Source organism: Lepeophtheirus salmonis, chromosome 3 (assembly GCF_016086655.4).
Source record: "Lepeophtheirus salmonis chromosome 3, UVic_Lsal_1.4, whole genome shotgun sequence".
Lineage (NCBI taxonomy): Eukaryota > Metazoa > Arthropoda > Copepoda > Siphonostomatoida > Caligidae > Lepeophtheirus > Lepeophtheirus salmonis.
In genome coordinates, this window is record NC_052133.2 from 49,270,446 (window position 1) to 49,289,548 (window position 19,103).

Sequence of the window (19,103 nt, forward strand, 5' to 3'; positions counted from 1 at the left end):
ACTTATGAAACGCAAGCCATTAATCTATGTTGCTTTATTTTATAATGCTGTGTTAGACGCCAGACATGAAATTGTCATATTTTGCTTCGAATGTATGTACATATTTAGCAAAATGAGTACAGTACATACAAAATGCAAAACATTGTTGCTAAAGGAACTCTTATCATAATTAATTGTACTCTATTTTTGTACTTTTGGTCAAAGTACCTACATAGATTGTAACAGCATTGAAAAAGAGAGAGAAAAGACACAATATATATATTGAAAAGGGTGAAATTTAAATAAAATACTGTAAAAGGACCCTCCCAATACTTTTTCTTCTTCTTAAAATTTGGAGGGAAGTATTGAAGGAAGAAAAAAGAGACAAAAAAATGGAGGGATGTAGACGCTGGAAATAGCCAAAGCTGCCACAATTAAACAGTTTTTTACTTTATTATTCCTTTCACTCTGTTCCTCCTTTTATGAGGCCAACGTATTATTTAGATCCCTCCCCCTGGGCTGTTTTTTCTTTTTGGTGAGTGTTGCTAGAGTTGTTGTATGTGTCTGCTTCTGTTTGTCTGTATCGTTCTTTCCCTCTGTGTACGTATGCGGTATGTAGCCTCCCTCCCTCCCTCTCTTTTTTTTTCTCTCTCTCTTTTCCCTCCTCTTGTTCTCTTTTCTTCTTTTTCTAACCTCTTCTTCTCTCTTTCTTCCCCCCCTCTTTGTTCCAGGAGCGCGTCCCCTTCTTCTTCAGAGTTGAAGAAAACAGAGAACAGGCAAAACAGACAATCCGCGGATATCTTCACGATCCAGGTGAGTACTTTTTCCCACATATTGAGAAGGGATCCATTCATCATTAAATTATTTAATTTTTAGACATGGGGTCGGATAACTTTTGTCTAAGATGGAACGATTTTGAATCCAACGTATCTAGTAGCTTCCGTGAACTACGAGAGGAAAATGATCTTTTTGATGTTACTTTGGTCACGGACTCTGAGAAGGAGTTTAAGGCCCATAAAGTGATCCTTTCTGCTTGCTCTTCCTTTTTCAAGGGGATATTGAGACGAATGGGGAGTCCAAGTCCCTTAATTTACCTCAGAGGTATCGGCTCTTCTGATTTAGCCGCTATTTTGGACTTTATGTATAATGGCGAAGTCAACGTGGCACAGGAAGAGCTCAACTCCTTTCTCTCTGTGGCTGAAGATCTGCGTATCAAGGCATGGACACATTCATTCATTCATTAGAAATCCTCTTAATACACTACTTTACTTAGTCATTACCAATTGCTTTTTTTTCTTACTCATTCTCCACGTTGAGGCCTTGATTTGTGGACGAAGAGGATTTCTAATAATGTGTATTATTTTGTTTGTCTCTAAAGGGTTTAACTCAGAAACCCGCCTCATCCGAAAATGTGTCTCAAGGCGGAGAGGACGGCGAGATGCCCCGTAAAATGGGCTCCAAATCCAAGTTACTGTCCTCTCAATCATCCAGTGGTGCCCCCTCTTCTCCTTCATCTTCCAAAAAATTCCGTCGTATCGCTCCTAAGTCGAGCGAAGACGGAGGAGGTGGAGGAGGAGTCAAAGAGTTAATTGATGTAAAATCCGAGCCGACTATTGCATCCATTGCAGAAGCGTCTGGAGCCGATTATGATGACGGTGGAGACGTATCAGGTTCCTACGACGATGCATATGCCGACGAATCCGCGTATTTCGATGAAACTGGAATGATGGGATTAGATGACATGCCCCATGATGCCTCACAAGATAGTTCCAAAGGTAGGAAAGACTTCCTCTTCTTCAAATCCAATTTCATTTCTATTTTCCTTATTATTTTATACAAAAAAAATATTGTAGTAACCCTCCCCCTACCTCTCCTCATAAAATCCAGTCTCTCTGATATGTTTACTACCCAAGAATGGGCTTTTCATTCAGAATGTTGTACACCTATGATGTTGATTTCATTTAACATATAATGGGCTTTTTAATTATGATATGATAGGATTCAATTTGAATGGTGGAGTGATCATATTACTATAACACGATATAATTTCCCCTTTCTCTCTGGCCATTGAGATGATAATATGATATAAGAACCCATTTGGTACTTATTATTTTCGCCTCCTGCTATTTATTTCTCTTTTTTAAATGAGACAGGAGCAGCTTTAATAAAAGTAAATGTAAAAACCTACAACTGTTTTCCAATGTGTAATATTTATCTTCATATTTGAATACCGTTCTAATTTGACTTACTTTAATTGAGCTCTATGGTAGTACGCACAACATATCGTCATCATCATCACCACCTTATATTAATTAGAAAATACTGTAGAAATAGATGATGAGGGGGATGCATCGGTGTTCTACAATTAAATTTAATTTATTTGGTGATTTGTAAATCCATTACTATTGTTAACTGACTTTTGGTTGATGAAGATAATTTTTGTGTAAACATGAAGAGAGTTAGGATATATTTTTTTAATTTTATATATTTATGTTGAACATGTATTTTTATGTTCAGTAGTTTTTTTATATCAATATAAAGTTCTCTTACTATGGGAGGGGAAATGTGTGTTTTAAGTAACCGCGTCGTCGCGTTTTGTTAAGAAGAGAGGCTGTTGAGAAAGCAGGACTTTTTAGAGCACACGTAGTTTTAAATATGATGAAGCAATAAAAATAATTTTATTTTTTGTCTTGGATGGTTGTAGAGTAGCACCATTTGTTCATATACATATATATATGTCGTTTACAAGTTACAATTTCTACGTGTCCATTTACAAAATAGGTCATTTTAATTACCGACAGCTATTCCTCGATGCTATCGTTTCATATTGATCTATTCAAATTACTATAGGGATTTTTAACTAATGTGTCATAGAAAAGTATTATCAATTTTTAATGTTAATTAAGAAGTTCAAAGTTATATCATTACTATGGTATATATTTAATTGCAATTTACTCATCATAAGTAGGATTCTAATGTTTTGAGTAGTTATAACTTGTACTAGTTGCATCCCATTTAAGAGAATATTAATGACTTAAAGTACTTGTATGAGGACAGTACTATAATTGAATACTCGAAGGATGGTCGATGAAAATTATTAATTGATACGTATTATGTGACTCATAAAAGTTATAAAATCCCTATGGTAATTTTGAATAGATTTTTGAAAAAAAAAAAAAAGGCATTAATGTACATATAATTATTGGTAATTAAACTGACGGATTCTTTAATTAAATAGAGCGTAATGAGACGTGGAAATTTTAACTTGTACGATCTTCTTATATAAGTAGTAACTTGTACAACACAACATATATATAATATGAAAAATGCAACGAACACTCAAGTTACAACTCATCGCTAAATTGTAATAGTCGTAGCATTATCTCTCAATATTATTGAACTGCATTTTGAATTTATTGCCGGTTTGGTTCAAAGAAGAGAAGAGAGTTTCCGTTAGTAAGAATTATTATTTAGCTCCCTCCCTACCTCCCCCCTTCCCCCACTTCTTTTCAAATCATATTCGACTATATATTATTTTGTTTACGGAATAATCCAATAATCATAGTTTCTGTTAAAGGTCACAGGTAAAAAAATATATATATATCAGGTAGACACGAGTGTAGGTTAAACATGCATGTTCATTCCATTTTGTTCTCCGTTACTCAAGTAATAAACGTTCATTCATACTAATATGTGGACGAATTTTGTCACAAATTTAACACTTGTTTCTTCCGTTGTATGTAGCAATGTTGTCATTCATTAAGCAAATTAAGTTGCTTGTAGAGAGCGTTCAGTATTTCTTTCCTTTAGAGTTCTTAAATATTGATCAATAACTAAGTAACAGTTAGTATTTCAAATTGATCTAAATTATTGAGCGTTTTCATGTGACGTCAGGATTGAGGATGTCGGCCATTTTGGGAGATTAAACAACCATATTTTTTTTAAAGGACCCCCCTTTTTTTTTTTCCATTTATATTTGAAATAATGGTTAATTATTGGATGTCGAAATGGGACCTACAAATAAAAGCCTTGCTGTCTATCAAAAGCATAACCCTCTATTATCTGATTTTATTATACATCAAGCACTAATATGTATTAAAAGTATGTCGTTACATCGCTATACTTCCTTATTTCCATACTGTTAATAATAAAAAGGGATAGAATTGGATATTTTTCTATAGCCATCCTACTTTTCTACTCTTTAATGGATCCCAATTTTTAATTATTTACAAATCTAGTCATCTTATAGGGATTTTTAGGACCTATTTCTTTGATTTAATTCAAATATTCCTCTTTATAATTAGCATTAAGCAGTATTCAATGCAGGTATTAAGTTTCTTTTATTCTTAAAGCTATTTAATGAAGTTTCATGAAAGGTTGTCGGAAATTTGTCCAATTTATGTAGTACAAATGCCAATTATGAAACCCCAACATGGCGTCTTCTACAATTAGGATATACTTTATGACATCAGTGAAAACGCTCTATAGATTTGAACACTTAACATTTTTGCATTTTTATGTGCAATTATTTTATTTTTAGTATACTCATGTGAAGAACTGATCATTTATTTCTGGTGCTTATAAAAACAGAACAGGGTTGGATTAATGTACATAAATATATTTATAAAATGAAGTTTTACATCATCAGTGAATAAAGTGAACAGCTTATTTAATGGTGTAGGGGGTTAGGAAGGCGCGTTTCTCTTAGTATTCGAGTTAAATTAGTATTGATAAAGTCTGTTCATTTTTGTAGATCAATATGTCCGTCGATTGAAAAACGGAGCTGGTGGAATTTGCCTAGTTTGTTGTAAAAAATTTAGCAAAATGGGTAATGCCCTTCGTCACTACGAGATACGTCATTCCAACTTTTCTCAATGCCTCTCCTGTTCTGTTTGTGGCAAGAAAACAAAAAATCAGATTTCTTTGGATCAACATATGAGGATTAATCACGGAGTTTACAAAAGAGAAATTGTCGGATCTGTACAGTTCCCACATAACAGACCCTGATTATTTTTCTGTTGTATTTTAATTTTATAACCATGATAAAATATTCAAATATATTGATAGAAATTTGGTTTATTGTTGGATATACTTAACTCTAATCTATTTTTTAGTTTAACAGCTGAAAAGTATTCAAATATTTTTGATTCAAAGTAAGATATACGTACTTAAATCTATTTATTAGTAATTGTTTGATGATTTAAAAAATTAAATCTTCTAGTTTTATCGTTCAAGTTTTAAATTTTTGCCTTTTAATGTTGATTTATTATTTGGTTAATTTTTTATTATTCCTTATGTTAAATACTTTTTAAAGTTATAATATCATATTATGCCTTGTTACATATATATATATGTATATGTATATATATATAGTTATTAAATATATAAAGAAGTTATTTTCCTTGTAATGCAATTTCATTCGAGCTAATTGTATCTCTTTGATAACTAAGGTTTTGTCTCACTAATATTATTTATATGTAGGAGGGAGTTATGTAGTATATTGAAAATTTGGCCTGTTTCATTTAAAAACATGAAGTTGAGTGTAGCTTTGAAGTATTTGTATGGATCTTAATGAATTAATTAAGTAAGTTTGTTTCTAGAAACAGAATTGTATATTTGTCTTGAAATTGGTGGTGAGGTAACGGGTCAGGATTCTTCTTCCAGTCCTAACACGATCTTATGCGCGCGCATTTCTTTTCAAATTTAATAAAGTTTCATGCCTTGTTTCATCAAATTCTCAATTAAAAAAAAAAAAAAAGAAAAAAAAAGTGATTTATATCTAGACCGACCATTTAATTCAATTTGGCTTTCAAATAGGTGACCAAATTGTGTTCTATATGAAACGTTGTCTTTTTATTAATTGATAATGACTTGCACATTCCAATTTATAATTAGGCTGTGTTGTTTTTAATGAAAGGTTCGATGACGGTATATTACAGCTTTTACCATTGTTTGTTTGTTTGTTTGATTGATTAGTTGTTTTCTCATGCTTGCTCTTCATTATTCCTTTTGTGTATTTGTAGCCTATTGTAGTAGATATTTAACTGATTTGTTTTTCGCAAGTCCTTATAATCAAACGATACAGACTCTCATCATGATTTGAAAAGTCATTTTTTGTTTTGCTTTTTTTTTCAGAGTCTATAAATACGAATAAGGATTTAAGTATAGGAAAGCTTAAGGACAATTCTGGACGTGCAAGTTGTTTTATTTGTGACAAAGAGTTTAGTTCGGTTAGCACCGCTAGGCGACATGCGAGAAGAATACATTACAATCATAAATGTGAAATATGCTTTAAGAGGTTCATGACCTCCCATTTACTAGAAGAACATCGCTATCGATGCTCTCTTCAATACTCATTTTACAATTTTAATAACAATTAATACATACATGTATAATATTTGTGATTTTTTTAAATTTATTATGATTATTTTGAGAGCTGTGGCATAAGGAATTGATTATGAGTAAAACACATTTATTTTAGTATTTTTTTACGATATCTTAGTGATAGATTGATTTTGTATTTCTTTTAGAGCGCGTGTGCGCGCTCTCTCTCTTGTATCTCAAAAAGTTGCTACATTTTTTTAATTGATAAGTGTGATCAAAATGTCTCAACAAATAAACTTATAAATTTACCTCAATTAGTAGTGGTAGTAAGATAATTCTGATAACTATTTTTAGTATGTACTTTGCCATGTGATAAATAAATACACTACGTGTCTGTGCATCTACTTTTCTTCTCATCTATATGCTATACCATAGTTTACTGTTGCCGTAGTTAGTAGGTAGTAGGACTTGACTATTCCGTAGTGGGAGAGATAAGACCATTCCATGAGACTAGCCAGGAAAATTCATTTAATATTTTTAAATAGTCGTATAGTTTTGTATTTCGTTATTTGTGCCATTTATACCATATCTTATTTTCAATAAATACACAAAGTTTTTGTTCACAAAAGTAGATTTTATTCGTTAGAATTACTTTCCATAAAAAGAATAAACCACTTTTCAGTATTTACTCTCTGTATTATGGCTCATGCTGTATGTGTTATCATTTATTATTACATCAATCCATAGGGAAGTAAATACATAAGAGGAGCCGACAAGGGTTGCTCAGGAATTACTTATGGACTATGTAGTTCGTGGGATGCTCAATGGGGACGGCATACTTGTTTTTGAATAATATTGAGTCATTTCAATTTGAATACAACCATTTGTTTATGTATATCAAAAAGTCCTGACAGTTGATGTATATCGAATCGTTTGATCTAGACCTTATTTTTAACTATCTTATGTTAGAAGTTAGATATGTAAATACAGGAAAACCTAGTCTAACAGCTATCTTTTTTTAAGCGTGTTACCCCACTTTATGTAGATTGTCATTTTTAGTATTAGTTTTGTGTATATATTGCAATGTTGGATCTGGGTAAATAGTGAATTTTATTACTATATAGGGTCTTGAAATAAAAGTCTGTAATATAGCGAAACTTGGACTAAACAGAGTATTATTAATATATTGACTGAATCTATTGGCGCAGCTGGCATAATGTTTTGTATCACCTGCCGCCCAATTATGCCGAATCTACAATGAAAACCCTCCTTATGTTTTTCTTTCTCTATGGATTACTCTATTGAGACTGTAGATAAGTGGTTAGACCCTACTAACGAATATATATCCCCCCAATAGGAGCATCAACATCTGAGGTATTCCTTTCATCCAATGATTGTCCCCTTGTAAATTCTCTATAAAAAGAAAACTAGCTCTTCTTACTTGGTGTGTTTATTGATCTTATTGTCGATTTTATGTATATTTAGACACAAATATAAAATAATGCTATAGGGAACCAGCTGTTTAGTTTATTTATGCATTTTTAACTTCAACTCTAACCCATACCTTACATAGATCAACTTCCCTTTGGAAACTAGCAATATTTACTCGCATAATAAGAAACAGTTGAATGGAGAAGGGCTGCTTCATCATTTGGGTAGTCGAAATTAGTAAAGCTTTATCAAACCTTGATATTTTGTTTTCTTTTAGTGATAATATGTTACTTTTCCTCGTTCTTTTGAATTGCAGCCACAATATTGATAAAAGTACATAGTAGTTTTTCACGAACGTACGTAGTGTAAGTTCTTGGTTTGATTGAAGCTTTATATTCCTGTTTTCAGGCTATGTTCGGAGACTACGAGATGGGAATTCCGGTATTTGCATGTTATGTGGGAAGCGATTTGCCCATTTTGGCAGTGCAACCAGACATTTTCGGCTAGTACATTCGAAAGCTAGAAATAACTACAGATGTACAATTTGTGGGAAGGCGTTTGTTTGCAAATTATATCTCAATGGTCATTTAAGAACTGCTCATCAGATATATCAAAGAGAACTTCTTTCTGAGCCTACAGAGGATGTAATTAGCGAGGAAGTAACAACTAATTCTATTTAATCTGAACTTTCTTTCTGTTAACAATTTTGTGATTGAGCTTTGTTGAGTTTAATATGTTACATCCTTTATTTGTTTATTAATGAATTCTTCTAAGATATAATATTATATAATTGAAAGAAATAAAGTAATTATTTGTATTTTTTAATTGACTTTAAACGTAGTCATAGTTCTCAGTCTGATTATATATTAGACTGAAGAGTGTACTACTCTAAATAGGAGGGAGAGTGCTGATTTTCACTTACTATTTCGCTCTTATTTTAATTTGCCTGCAATGATTTAACTGCTTTAATATGATTGATAGTCTCTGGATAGAATAATTTAGAGATTAAACAAAGGAGACGAAATCATGCCAGGAAGTAATTATGTAGTACATCCTAAGTGTGTACCAGGGTATTTTTATTTCCCGGGAAATAAACTTCCGGGATGAGATGGTAAATAAAAAATATTGTGAAATTAAATCATAAATATTATATTTTAATATATTAGAATGCATTTTAAACTAGCCATACATTTGTGCAAGATCCTAAATTAATCCATGCTTCCTTGATTACCAGGGCAAGTTAGCCTAATTAAATATATATTCAACTGTTGGAATGTTAATTTTAGGTGATTCGTACTTGGGGTATAATGAAAAGCTTTTTATCTCAATACGAATGAACTTTTCCATGAATGAATTATGAAAAGGAAGTCTGTACCATTATGAAATAATTAATTGAATTTGAGATTTCCTGGGAATTTATTTTGGATGTATAACCCGTATAAATCCCAGGAGAGAAACCCCCCTAGTGTATACCCATATCATTTTTTAGAACTGAAAGTATGTACATTTTGTACTTAAGATAATATTGATAGAATAGAGCGTTTTCATGTGGCGTAAGCATTGTGGATGTATGCCATTTCGGGAGCCTCAATAACCAATTTTCTTCATTAATATTAAGGAAAATAGTCAAATGTTGGATGTCAAAATGGAACCAGAAAATAAAAAGACTATCAAAAATACATACCTTTAATGTCTAGTGTGATTATATATCTGACCCTAATATGTATTAAAAGTATGCTATTACATCGTTATACAACCTTATTTCCATATTGCAATAAATTAACTATTACATCGCAAAGAAGACTATACTTTTCCATAATTATCCTACTTTTCTCGTCTCTAATCGACCCAAAGAAACAAACGTACAAATTTAGATACCTCAGGGGTCTTCAGTTCATAACACATGGTCTGAAAAGTCCTGGCTTAAAAGAAACACGTTTTTTTTTTTTGTTAAAAATTGGCTTCTTTAAAATTATAATTTGTTATATTAACTTTAAAGAGCAGAGACCATAAAACACTTCTTAAGCCATTGTTTAGCTTGAACGGTATCTTTTCCCATCAAGAAGCAGTGTTAAATTATAACAAGAAATTGTTTTCGATCCATTCTTTTGTGTAAATAACTAAAGTATCGTCACACTCATAAGCACTATAGCTCACAAACTAAGCAACAAACTGTCATGACAATTTTGACTGCTGTCTTTTAAAGGTTGGAACTATCTGAAATTGAGGTGAATAAAGAAAAACACAAATAAAAAACAAAAAAACAAGCTTTGTGTGGATCCCGGGACTTATCAACCTATGTGTTATTACTTTGATTAAATTCACGATATCAGTGTTTCATCATTGGCGTCCAGTAGTATTAAATGTAGGCTTAAAGTCTTTTTTTATTCTTAAAACCATTTAATGAAGTTTCATCAAGAGATATCCGAAATTTGTCTATTTTAGTTATTAAAAATGCCAACTATGAATCCTTAAGATGGTTTTTCCTTTCAATGTGGCTGTAATTTAAGACGTGAGTGAAAACGCTCTATTGTTCATCTATTTATTAGTGAGGACATGTAAAAAATACTGATTCATCCTCCCCCTCCTCCAGTTGTTTGAATTTAAGTCCCCCCTCCCTCCAATAAATGTATTAACGCGTTGTTTTCTATGCCAATAAAAGTTTAGGTTATTCTGTATTTCATTTTAGGTATGTATATACGACTCCCTGGTGATAGAGGACAGTGCTTAGTCTGTCAGAAGATTTTTTCTAGATTCTATTACTGTCGTCGACACTACGATATTGTACATAACACAGAAACAAAAGGTGCAACTTGTGATATTTGCTTCAGGTCTTATAAAAATATTGATACCGTTAACTCTCACAAGAGAAAGAATCATCACATTAGGAAAAGCATTATTAAACCGTTTAAAGAAAGAATGGAGATCATTTGAATGAATATACGTATTTATACATACTCTAAATAGTATATATATATATATATACATTTTAGTTATTATACCACATTTTAAAGGGCTGCACCGATGTACGCGTAGTTCTCATTATTCATTTAACGAATATAATCGTTCAACTATGTTGTATTTTGAAGATTTGATGGGATCTACATTATATATATTTTAATTATGATATTTCTTTAAAAAAATATAGAGTTAACATGTACCTCTATTTAAACTCTATCACTTATTTTATAGTCACTTTTATAATTAATTAATTATTGATCCTTTGTCATGTGTATGTACATTATAATTTTTGCATTCTTCTCATCAGATGATCTGTCGTCTGAAAGATATTTTACATTAAAAAGTATTATTATTTTAAATCTATCTCTATTAGAGTGTTTTCATTTAACATCAGAATTGAGGATGTCGACCATCTTGGGGAGGAGGAAGGGGAGGCATACACTATCATATTACTAAGCCTATTAATATATTTTTTAAAAGATTCCTTAAATAATGGGGAATTACTCTGCTTGATGTCAAAATAGGACTGATTAATAATAGAACATATCTGTATCTAACGCAGTGGTTCAGAACCGGGGCTCCAGTGAAATAAATTTATTAAAAAAATGCTGTGGGGACTGTTTGATGTATAAGAATAGACTCTTAGGCTCCCTATATCCAATCAAAACCTGACAGGATCTCAAATATTAAAAAAAGAAAAGAAATCCAATTCAAATGATTTACTGGCACTTTGCCTTGAGCTGTTATTTTTCACATTTCATAATGTTTCCAGTTATAATGATCTCGTTTAAAGTCCTATTGAGTTTTGCCACGATAATAGCGCCGTGTGCATCTGTAGATAACAGTCCCTATATGATTTTAAAATATGAAGTTGCATCATTTTACCTACTTTGTTATTGACATAGTGTAGCCACCAATTAACTGTTTAACTATTTCATCTGCAAGGATCTGATCTATTTCTCCAATTATTCTACTTTTCTCGTCCCTAATCGATCTAAAACAAATAACTAAAATAACCTGCCAGTTTATTGGGATTTTAGTACCTATTAATTTGATTTAATTCAAATATCACAGTTTTTCTTCGCCATCAAGTAGTTTTTTAATAATTAAAGCTATTTGGTTCTCCAGGAAGATATACTTCTGAAGTAATTGGAGAAACATTGTCCCTGGATATGAATAAATAAATATCATTTGATGAAATTGATTCACAATAACTTTTTTTTTTAATTTGTCCATTTTATTTAATAATAATAATTTCAATAATGAGCCCCAAGATGATGTCGTCCCCTAAATTTATGAATGAGTATATTTTTGACGTCAGTGAAAACGCTTTAACTACATAACATTAATATTATTCCAGCCTTATGGTACAATAGAAACTTAATTTTTGAAGAAAATAAAAAAAAACATTTTGGGAAAGTGCACAAGTATTATTACCGTCTTTTTTTTTTTTTTTTTGAACAAGTAAATATTGCTTTTTACATGCATCGGTGCATCCCATCAATATACACCATAAATAAATTAATTATAGTTTTTATAATAATACTATTAATAAATAATATATCATCATAAAGAATAATAATAATTTTAAAGTAACACACAACTCTACTGACTTATTTATTTTACAGTTTAAGTTTGTAGTCGTCGATAGAATGAAAATTAAATATATTAATTTATCAATACTACTCTACCTTAAATTTTTTTTTGTTCAGTTTCATGCAGATGATGTGACACACAATTAAGCGTTCAATTAAAGATAAGGAAGCTTTATTCTGTCGTATACATACTTTGAGATACGAGTGTCCTAAAATACCAGGGTTTTAATAGATACAGAGAGCTTGCCATAAGACACAAGAGCGGACTTCAAGCTTTATATCTATTGTTTTATTTATTATGATTTTACTTATGAGCTCCGTTTGGGAATGAATCTAAAGGTGGCACTATATTTCATTATGTTTTTCCGATTTCCTCATTCAAAACATCTGTTAACCATTATCAATTGTTTGTATCCAAGTGATTCACTTAAATTTTGTCTCAAAGTATGTAGCAGTACTTAATATGTGGCCGTCAACACAAAAGCAAGCATGGAGAAGTGGATTACATTTGTATTTTTTTCCCCAACTAATTATCATGTATAAAAGTTAACTAATAATATGTAATGATCCTATAATACTCTTAAATTTAGTCGAAACCACTGGCTCTTAATCCTTCGATCCATATTTATACATCTTGAAACTATTTATAGGACATTTTTAACCAATATTTATTCTTACTTAAAATAGCAAAATGTATTCCCAGGTTAAGAAAACCCTTGGCTTAACAGATCCCTGATTATTGCTCTTAAGACTCGAGGATGGATATCCTATTACCACAAATTATTTTATTTGATCCATACACATAAGTATTATATTTTTACTTAATGGTAATTGAGTAATACCCTCTTAATCTTTTGATAGCTCCTTTGGAGGGATTGCAAAAATTACCTATAATAACTTTAAATATATATATATATATATATTAGAAAGTATAAATCGCTGTAAAATGAAGGCTCTCTGAACTATAGGTAATCTCAACTTAATTATTATGTCAGTCATTTTAATTTTTTGAAGTCAATTAAATACACATCGTTTTCTTCTTTTTGTTCACGTTTGGTTTTATGTTGACGTACCACACATATGCATATGGTTTTGGGTGTAAATAACAGAACATGGTTTCTCTTGTATTTCTCATTTTAGGTATGTATGTGAAATTTCTTGACAATCGAGGGAAATGCTTAGTTTGTGGAAAAGTGTTCAGTAGATATGACTACTGTCGTCGTCACTACAATAGTGTACATAATACTGAGACCAAAGGAGCCGCTTGTGATATTTGCTTTAAGTCCTATAAAAACATTGAAACCGTGAAGGCTCATAAAAGAAATTGTCATTTTTTAAAGGAGGGGGGATTTTGAATTGAGCTTTGACAAATAATATAAGAATATATAATTCTCATTATAAGTTTTATAATAAGACGTAGATCATTAGCCTTTTTTTTTATATGTCGCTATCCTTCATTATAATATTACTATTAGTAAAAGAAGTTTCAAATATATACCTACTATGTTTTCAATGATGGTTGAAGTCCTTTATTTGATGAGGGTTCATAGTAGGGTGTATATAATTAATTAATGAGTGTATATCATGACTTTAAATGTTGTGAGTTGTTCTTGTTGATTTAGTATGGAGAGGCCATCTGGCGGGTGCATCTCTTTCGAAGTATTATATATATTCTTTTAAAATATTCGAATCTTACATTGAAACTTAGAAGGAATAAGCCATTGGACTACTCGAGCAAAAATATAACAAGTTCAATTTTATTGTGTTTTATTACTACTTGCATTACGCTATATAAAAATTGCACCGCCGAAATTTCTACCCCGGCCCAAACAAAATGGTCTCTCATAGACAATAACAAGAACGGAAATTGTCTTTTACAAGTAAATGTCATCCAATTAATAAGCTAGCAAGTTTGCAACTTGTACATCACAGGGAAGCCGTTTATATATCCCATTCATCAACAAAAAAGCAGGCTTTTCTTGAAATTGACTCTGGATTGCATACTTTGTATTTTTGGACGAATAATTATCGTCAATTTCCATTTACAAATTACAAAAAGCATTGTTTAAGTAGCAAAGGTTCATCATCACAATCACAGAATTAGATAGATCCTAGGTTAGAATGGTGCTGCTATAACCTACCTTCTCATAAATCAAATGAAGGCTATCTACTCAATAGTTCTTAACATTCTTCTCCTCATCCCAGAAATTTGGATAGAAACGTATGAAATATTGATATTGCTTGAAATGTTCTTGATTTTCATTGGAGATTATTTTTGTATTTTTGCATTTTGTACATTTTGAATGAGGAGAAGGAAGGGATATTAGAAATATTTAGCCCCAGATTAGAGGGAGAGTCATTTTGGTTCTTAATTTCATTTTGTTAGATAATGTTGAGAGGAGGACGACTTTTTTAAAAAAGTGCCAATGTATTTTTAATGTGCTTCTATAATTGTTTTTAATTAATTAAATGTGGAGGGGGGCGGGGGAAGTAATAAGGAACTGCTCTTTTTCTCTGTTATCACATATTCTCGCTACAACTAAATCGTAAAAAAAAAAAATATCTTTACAACTAATAAAAATAACTATTATACATAATATGTAAATTTTCTTGATGTTGTTGTTAAGAGAAAAAGTCTAGTTTTTCTGTGTTTATTTTTAGGTAAGTATCTAAAACTTCCTGGCAATAGAGGAAAGTGCTTAGTGTGCATGAAGATCTTCACTAGATATCATTATTGTAAGCGACATTACGAGATTGTGCACTGTAATGATTCGCAGTCAGTGATATGTGATATATGCTGCATGCCTTATAAAAATATTGAGTCTCTAAACTCCCATAGAAGAACCTGCCACCAAATATTCAAGTTCAAATACTGATTAATGATTCATTATCTATTATTACTACATCATATACTTTTTTTTTTTTTTTTTTTTTCATTATTTAATTTTTTGTAAAGCGCTCTGTAGACTGAAATTAAATAATTATGATAATTTATAGTTTTTGTTCCCATGGGTTTTGGAATAATGAGAAATAAAACACCTTTAAAAACCACACCTCATAATGTACTGTATTATATTTTAACCAATTTTTTTTTTATTTCTTTTTTCTATCATGATGATTTTGTTATTTTTCACTTTATACTTTGATGCTCCAGTGCGCTAGGTGCCTATGCCATAAAACCAGTTGATTGTTCTTTTTAAATACATATTTTGTCACCTTGCATTTATGATGATGATAATGATTAAAATGTCCAAACATATACTACCACTACACATACTTAATTAATTATTATTGTACAAAAACAGCAAAAATAAGCTCCCAATAATGTCCAAATCGACAAATCAAGGGAAATAACTGAAAATACACAATTGCTGTCTTATTTAATTGTTTATCAGGAGGAGAAGGCCCAGTATTAGTCATGTAGTAATATGTATCTTACTATTAAGAGAGATATAGTTAAGATAAATCCATCTTAGTTAATATAAGAGTCTTCCCCGGATCCCTAGCGATTTTTATTTGTCAAATAGATTAAATAAAGTGATACACTCAATTGATCTCACTACTTAACATCATTGTATAGCTGCTAAATTATCAATGAAAACCCTTTTCTCTTTCCTTTCTTCGTCTCATTGCTAATCGGAATCGAATAAAGTACTAATATATAAATATAATGCCCATTATAAAAATATAAAAAGACCATTTGACAAATTTGAATTACAATTATTAAGGATTTATTCATTTGACGTAAATTGAATATGGGTTTGATTAGTGCATTCAAATAAGGGACACGGGATTGGTGGTTATATTGCTTTATTCGTGTCTATTTGTCTTTAAGTAGTATCGCAGGTGATCACCAGGTGGACTCTCCTCTCGATGTAATGAATCAATAAAATGATCTTTTTGACATCCGACTTTTTAATTGTTTTCTTCAATACATTTAATTGCATTAAATTTACTGTTTTAATATGCATATAGTTGTGTAATATACATTTTATATATTACTCAGTAAACAATAGACTTAGCCTTATAATTAATTAGTTACCTTTAAAAAAATACATTTAAATGATGGCAAAAGTATTATTTGTAAATGTGTTCACACTATATTATGTCAAAAAAGAATGCCTTTTTATATATAAGTATATATATATATATATTATACATATCACACGATAAAAGCATGGTATAGCTATTGTAGTAACGTTTTTTATGAAAAAAAAAAAAATAATAATTATACTTTTAAAAAAATCGAAAAAAAAACAACGTCTCTTTATTTTAATTTTGTCATTATTATTCCTTATAAATAATTAATACTTATTTATAATGAATGACGAATCATTTTTGTACATAGATAATATAGATTAATGTTTTGTATCAAACATAGTTGACCCACACCCCACCCCCAAAGGCCGCAACATCCCCCTTTCCTCAATAAATAAATAAGCCTACTACACACATAGATGCCGTCAAATGTATTTGATCATTGGTCTACTGCTCTAATGATGATAATGAGTTGAATCATGTGAATAATTATATTTCTTGATTAATTAATGATTAATATTATTATTGAATATTGTATTTATTTATTTTTTTATAATAAAATACGGAATATTACTCTTCTTCATTATATTTATATATATGTAGATATTTTTTTAAATCAAAAGAATCGACTTATGCACAATTGAATTATTATTATTATTATTATTATAAATACCAAGTACATATTAATTGCAATTAAAAAGGCGTAGCAGTTGATTCATTCATTCATGCCGAGATACTTAAATATTATTAATTGTTGTATCTATGGTGTGTGTGTGAAACTAGACACCCCTCATCCACGAGCCACGCTTAGCTACTCCATCATTCATTTGCTCTTAGGTGTATACACTTCTAATTGATTAGTCCCTCCTGTCGTCATACTTAATGATGTTATATATTAAGAATATGGGCCCTCTAAATTAAAATACACTTACGCTATACCAAAGGAAGGACTCTGGGGAAAGAGAGAGTGGACATGAAATTCATGTTACTTATAGATTGTTTCCATTTTTCAACATAAGGGAATGTTCAATTCCTTCACTAAATTTGATGACTAATTTTAGAAATGTTAATTACATCTTATGTGCGCTCGAATGGTGTATTTTTTTTCCTCTTTTTTTCTCTTCTAATTACTATATTAATCTGAATAATGCCTTCCATTTATTTCATTCATAAGTAATATCAATTTGGACGCGTGTGTACTTTATATTCTATGTAGTAGTGTGGAACACTCATTAAATTATTTCCCTTGTTCAACGAGCAATGTATCTAGTGTTGTGTCGGACCCTATCGCGGTCCAGTGTCACTTATTCGCCCCTTAAGAGGTTTAATTATCCAGTTATATATACATAATTAAGTAGATATTTAATATGTTTGTACTATATTGCATTACAATGAAGACAGGACTATATTATGCAAGTTGATGTGCTTAACACATATATGTATATCTTTTGGCTTAATAACTAGTGTTGTGTCAGTCCTTATTCAGTCCAGTCTTTAAGACTGTCGGTCCTTGGGGATTCTCAGTACTAGTACTACTGATTAAAAAAATATGTAATATAGTTGAGTGGCGTAATCCACTCTAAAAGATTTAGAACTGATATGTAGGGCTGAACTGGACGGGACTGTGCAGTCTTGAATAAGGACTGATACAACACTATTAATAATCCATCAACATGTTTCGAAAAAAAATCAAAGGCTGGACTGGACCGACATAATAATGTATCTAAATGTATCTATTCATAAATTCTTCCTTTGTATGAGTTTTTGTAACGTGAGGTGGTTGGGGGAAAGTTTAGGGTCTTTCCTATATAATTTTTTTGTATAATTTGACGGTGAATCTCTGATGTGATCGTGTGCCACTCTTTTCCTGGAGTCCCTTTAACTCACACTACTCGTAACCACCACACAATCGCATTCTCCTCAATCTCCTCCTTCTCCCAATGTTGTCGTTATATGTATTGGTTTTTGTGTTTTGTTTTAGGTAAGTATGTGAAACTTCCTGACAATCGAGGGAAATGCTTAGTTTGTGGGAAGATCTTCAGTACATACCATTATTCACGTCGACACTACGATCTTGTTCATAATGCTCTTACCAAGACAGCGATGTGTGATATTTGCTGTGCCGTATATAAAAATATTGATTCCCTTAATTCTCACAAAAGAAACTGTCACCAAATATTTAAAAATCGATATTAAAAGAGAGATGTATTGATGTATTGATTGATTCCCTTGATGACGTGATGCTGATGAAGATATTCTCCTAAATCTCTATTTCTTCCTACCTACCTAAACCAATATCACCCACCATCTATTTATTTTTTAAATAAAACATGCTGCACACCCTGCCAGCTAGCTGCAGCGGGCTCCCTCTACTACCATGGCTGCTCTCCTGCATCAACTTACCATATTAAAAGTGTGTGCAAACAGTATTGAAAAGAGGGGCTTATTAATTGATTACTTACTTATTTACTACTCAGAGTGCCTCTTATACATATATATACCTATAATATAAAAATATCAATCATTTTTCAAGTCTGAATGTCAAATTCATCATTGAAATAATAATATCTATCTTCTCCCATAATTGCTATTAATCATTATCATACAAAGAAAACACACTTAATTTTTTTTCTCCACCTCATCATATACAAACTTGGTTTTTTTTCTTTAAGTAGTAAATTAAATTTAACTTATCAAAATGATTCTCAAATTGCATTTAAAAAATAAACAAAAATATTATTAATGGTTGAAGGAGGGAAGGTTTTTTTTTTTTTT

General features: G+C 31.0%; 1 protein-coding gene across 1 annotated transcript in view; it reads left to right on the forward strand.

Moving 5' to 3' along the window:
* The first annotated feature begins 520 nt into the window (after positions 1-520).
* The window catches only part of LOC121115280 (uncharacterized), a 34,037-nt gene continuing 15,454 nt past the window's right edge, over positions 521-19,103 (forward strand). The window contains exons 1-4 of the mRNA XM_040709488.2: positions 521-590; positions 711-792; positions 856-1,196; positions 1,358-1,754. Coding sequence (XP_040565422.1) covers positions 858-1,196; positions 1,358-1,754 — 736 coding nt within the window. The 5' untranslated portion in view covers positions 521-590; positions 711-792; positions 856-857. The remainder of the gene's footprint in view (positions 591-710; positions 793-855; positions 1,197-1,357; positions 1,755-19,103) is intronic.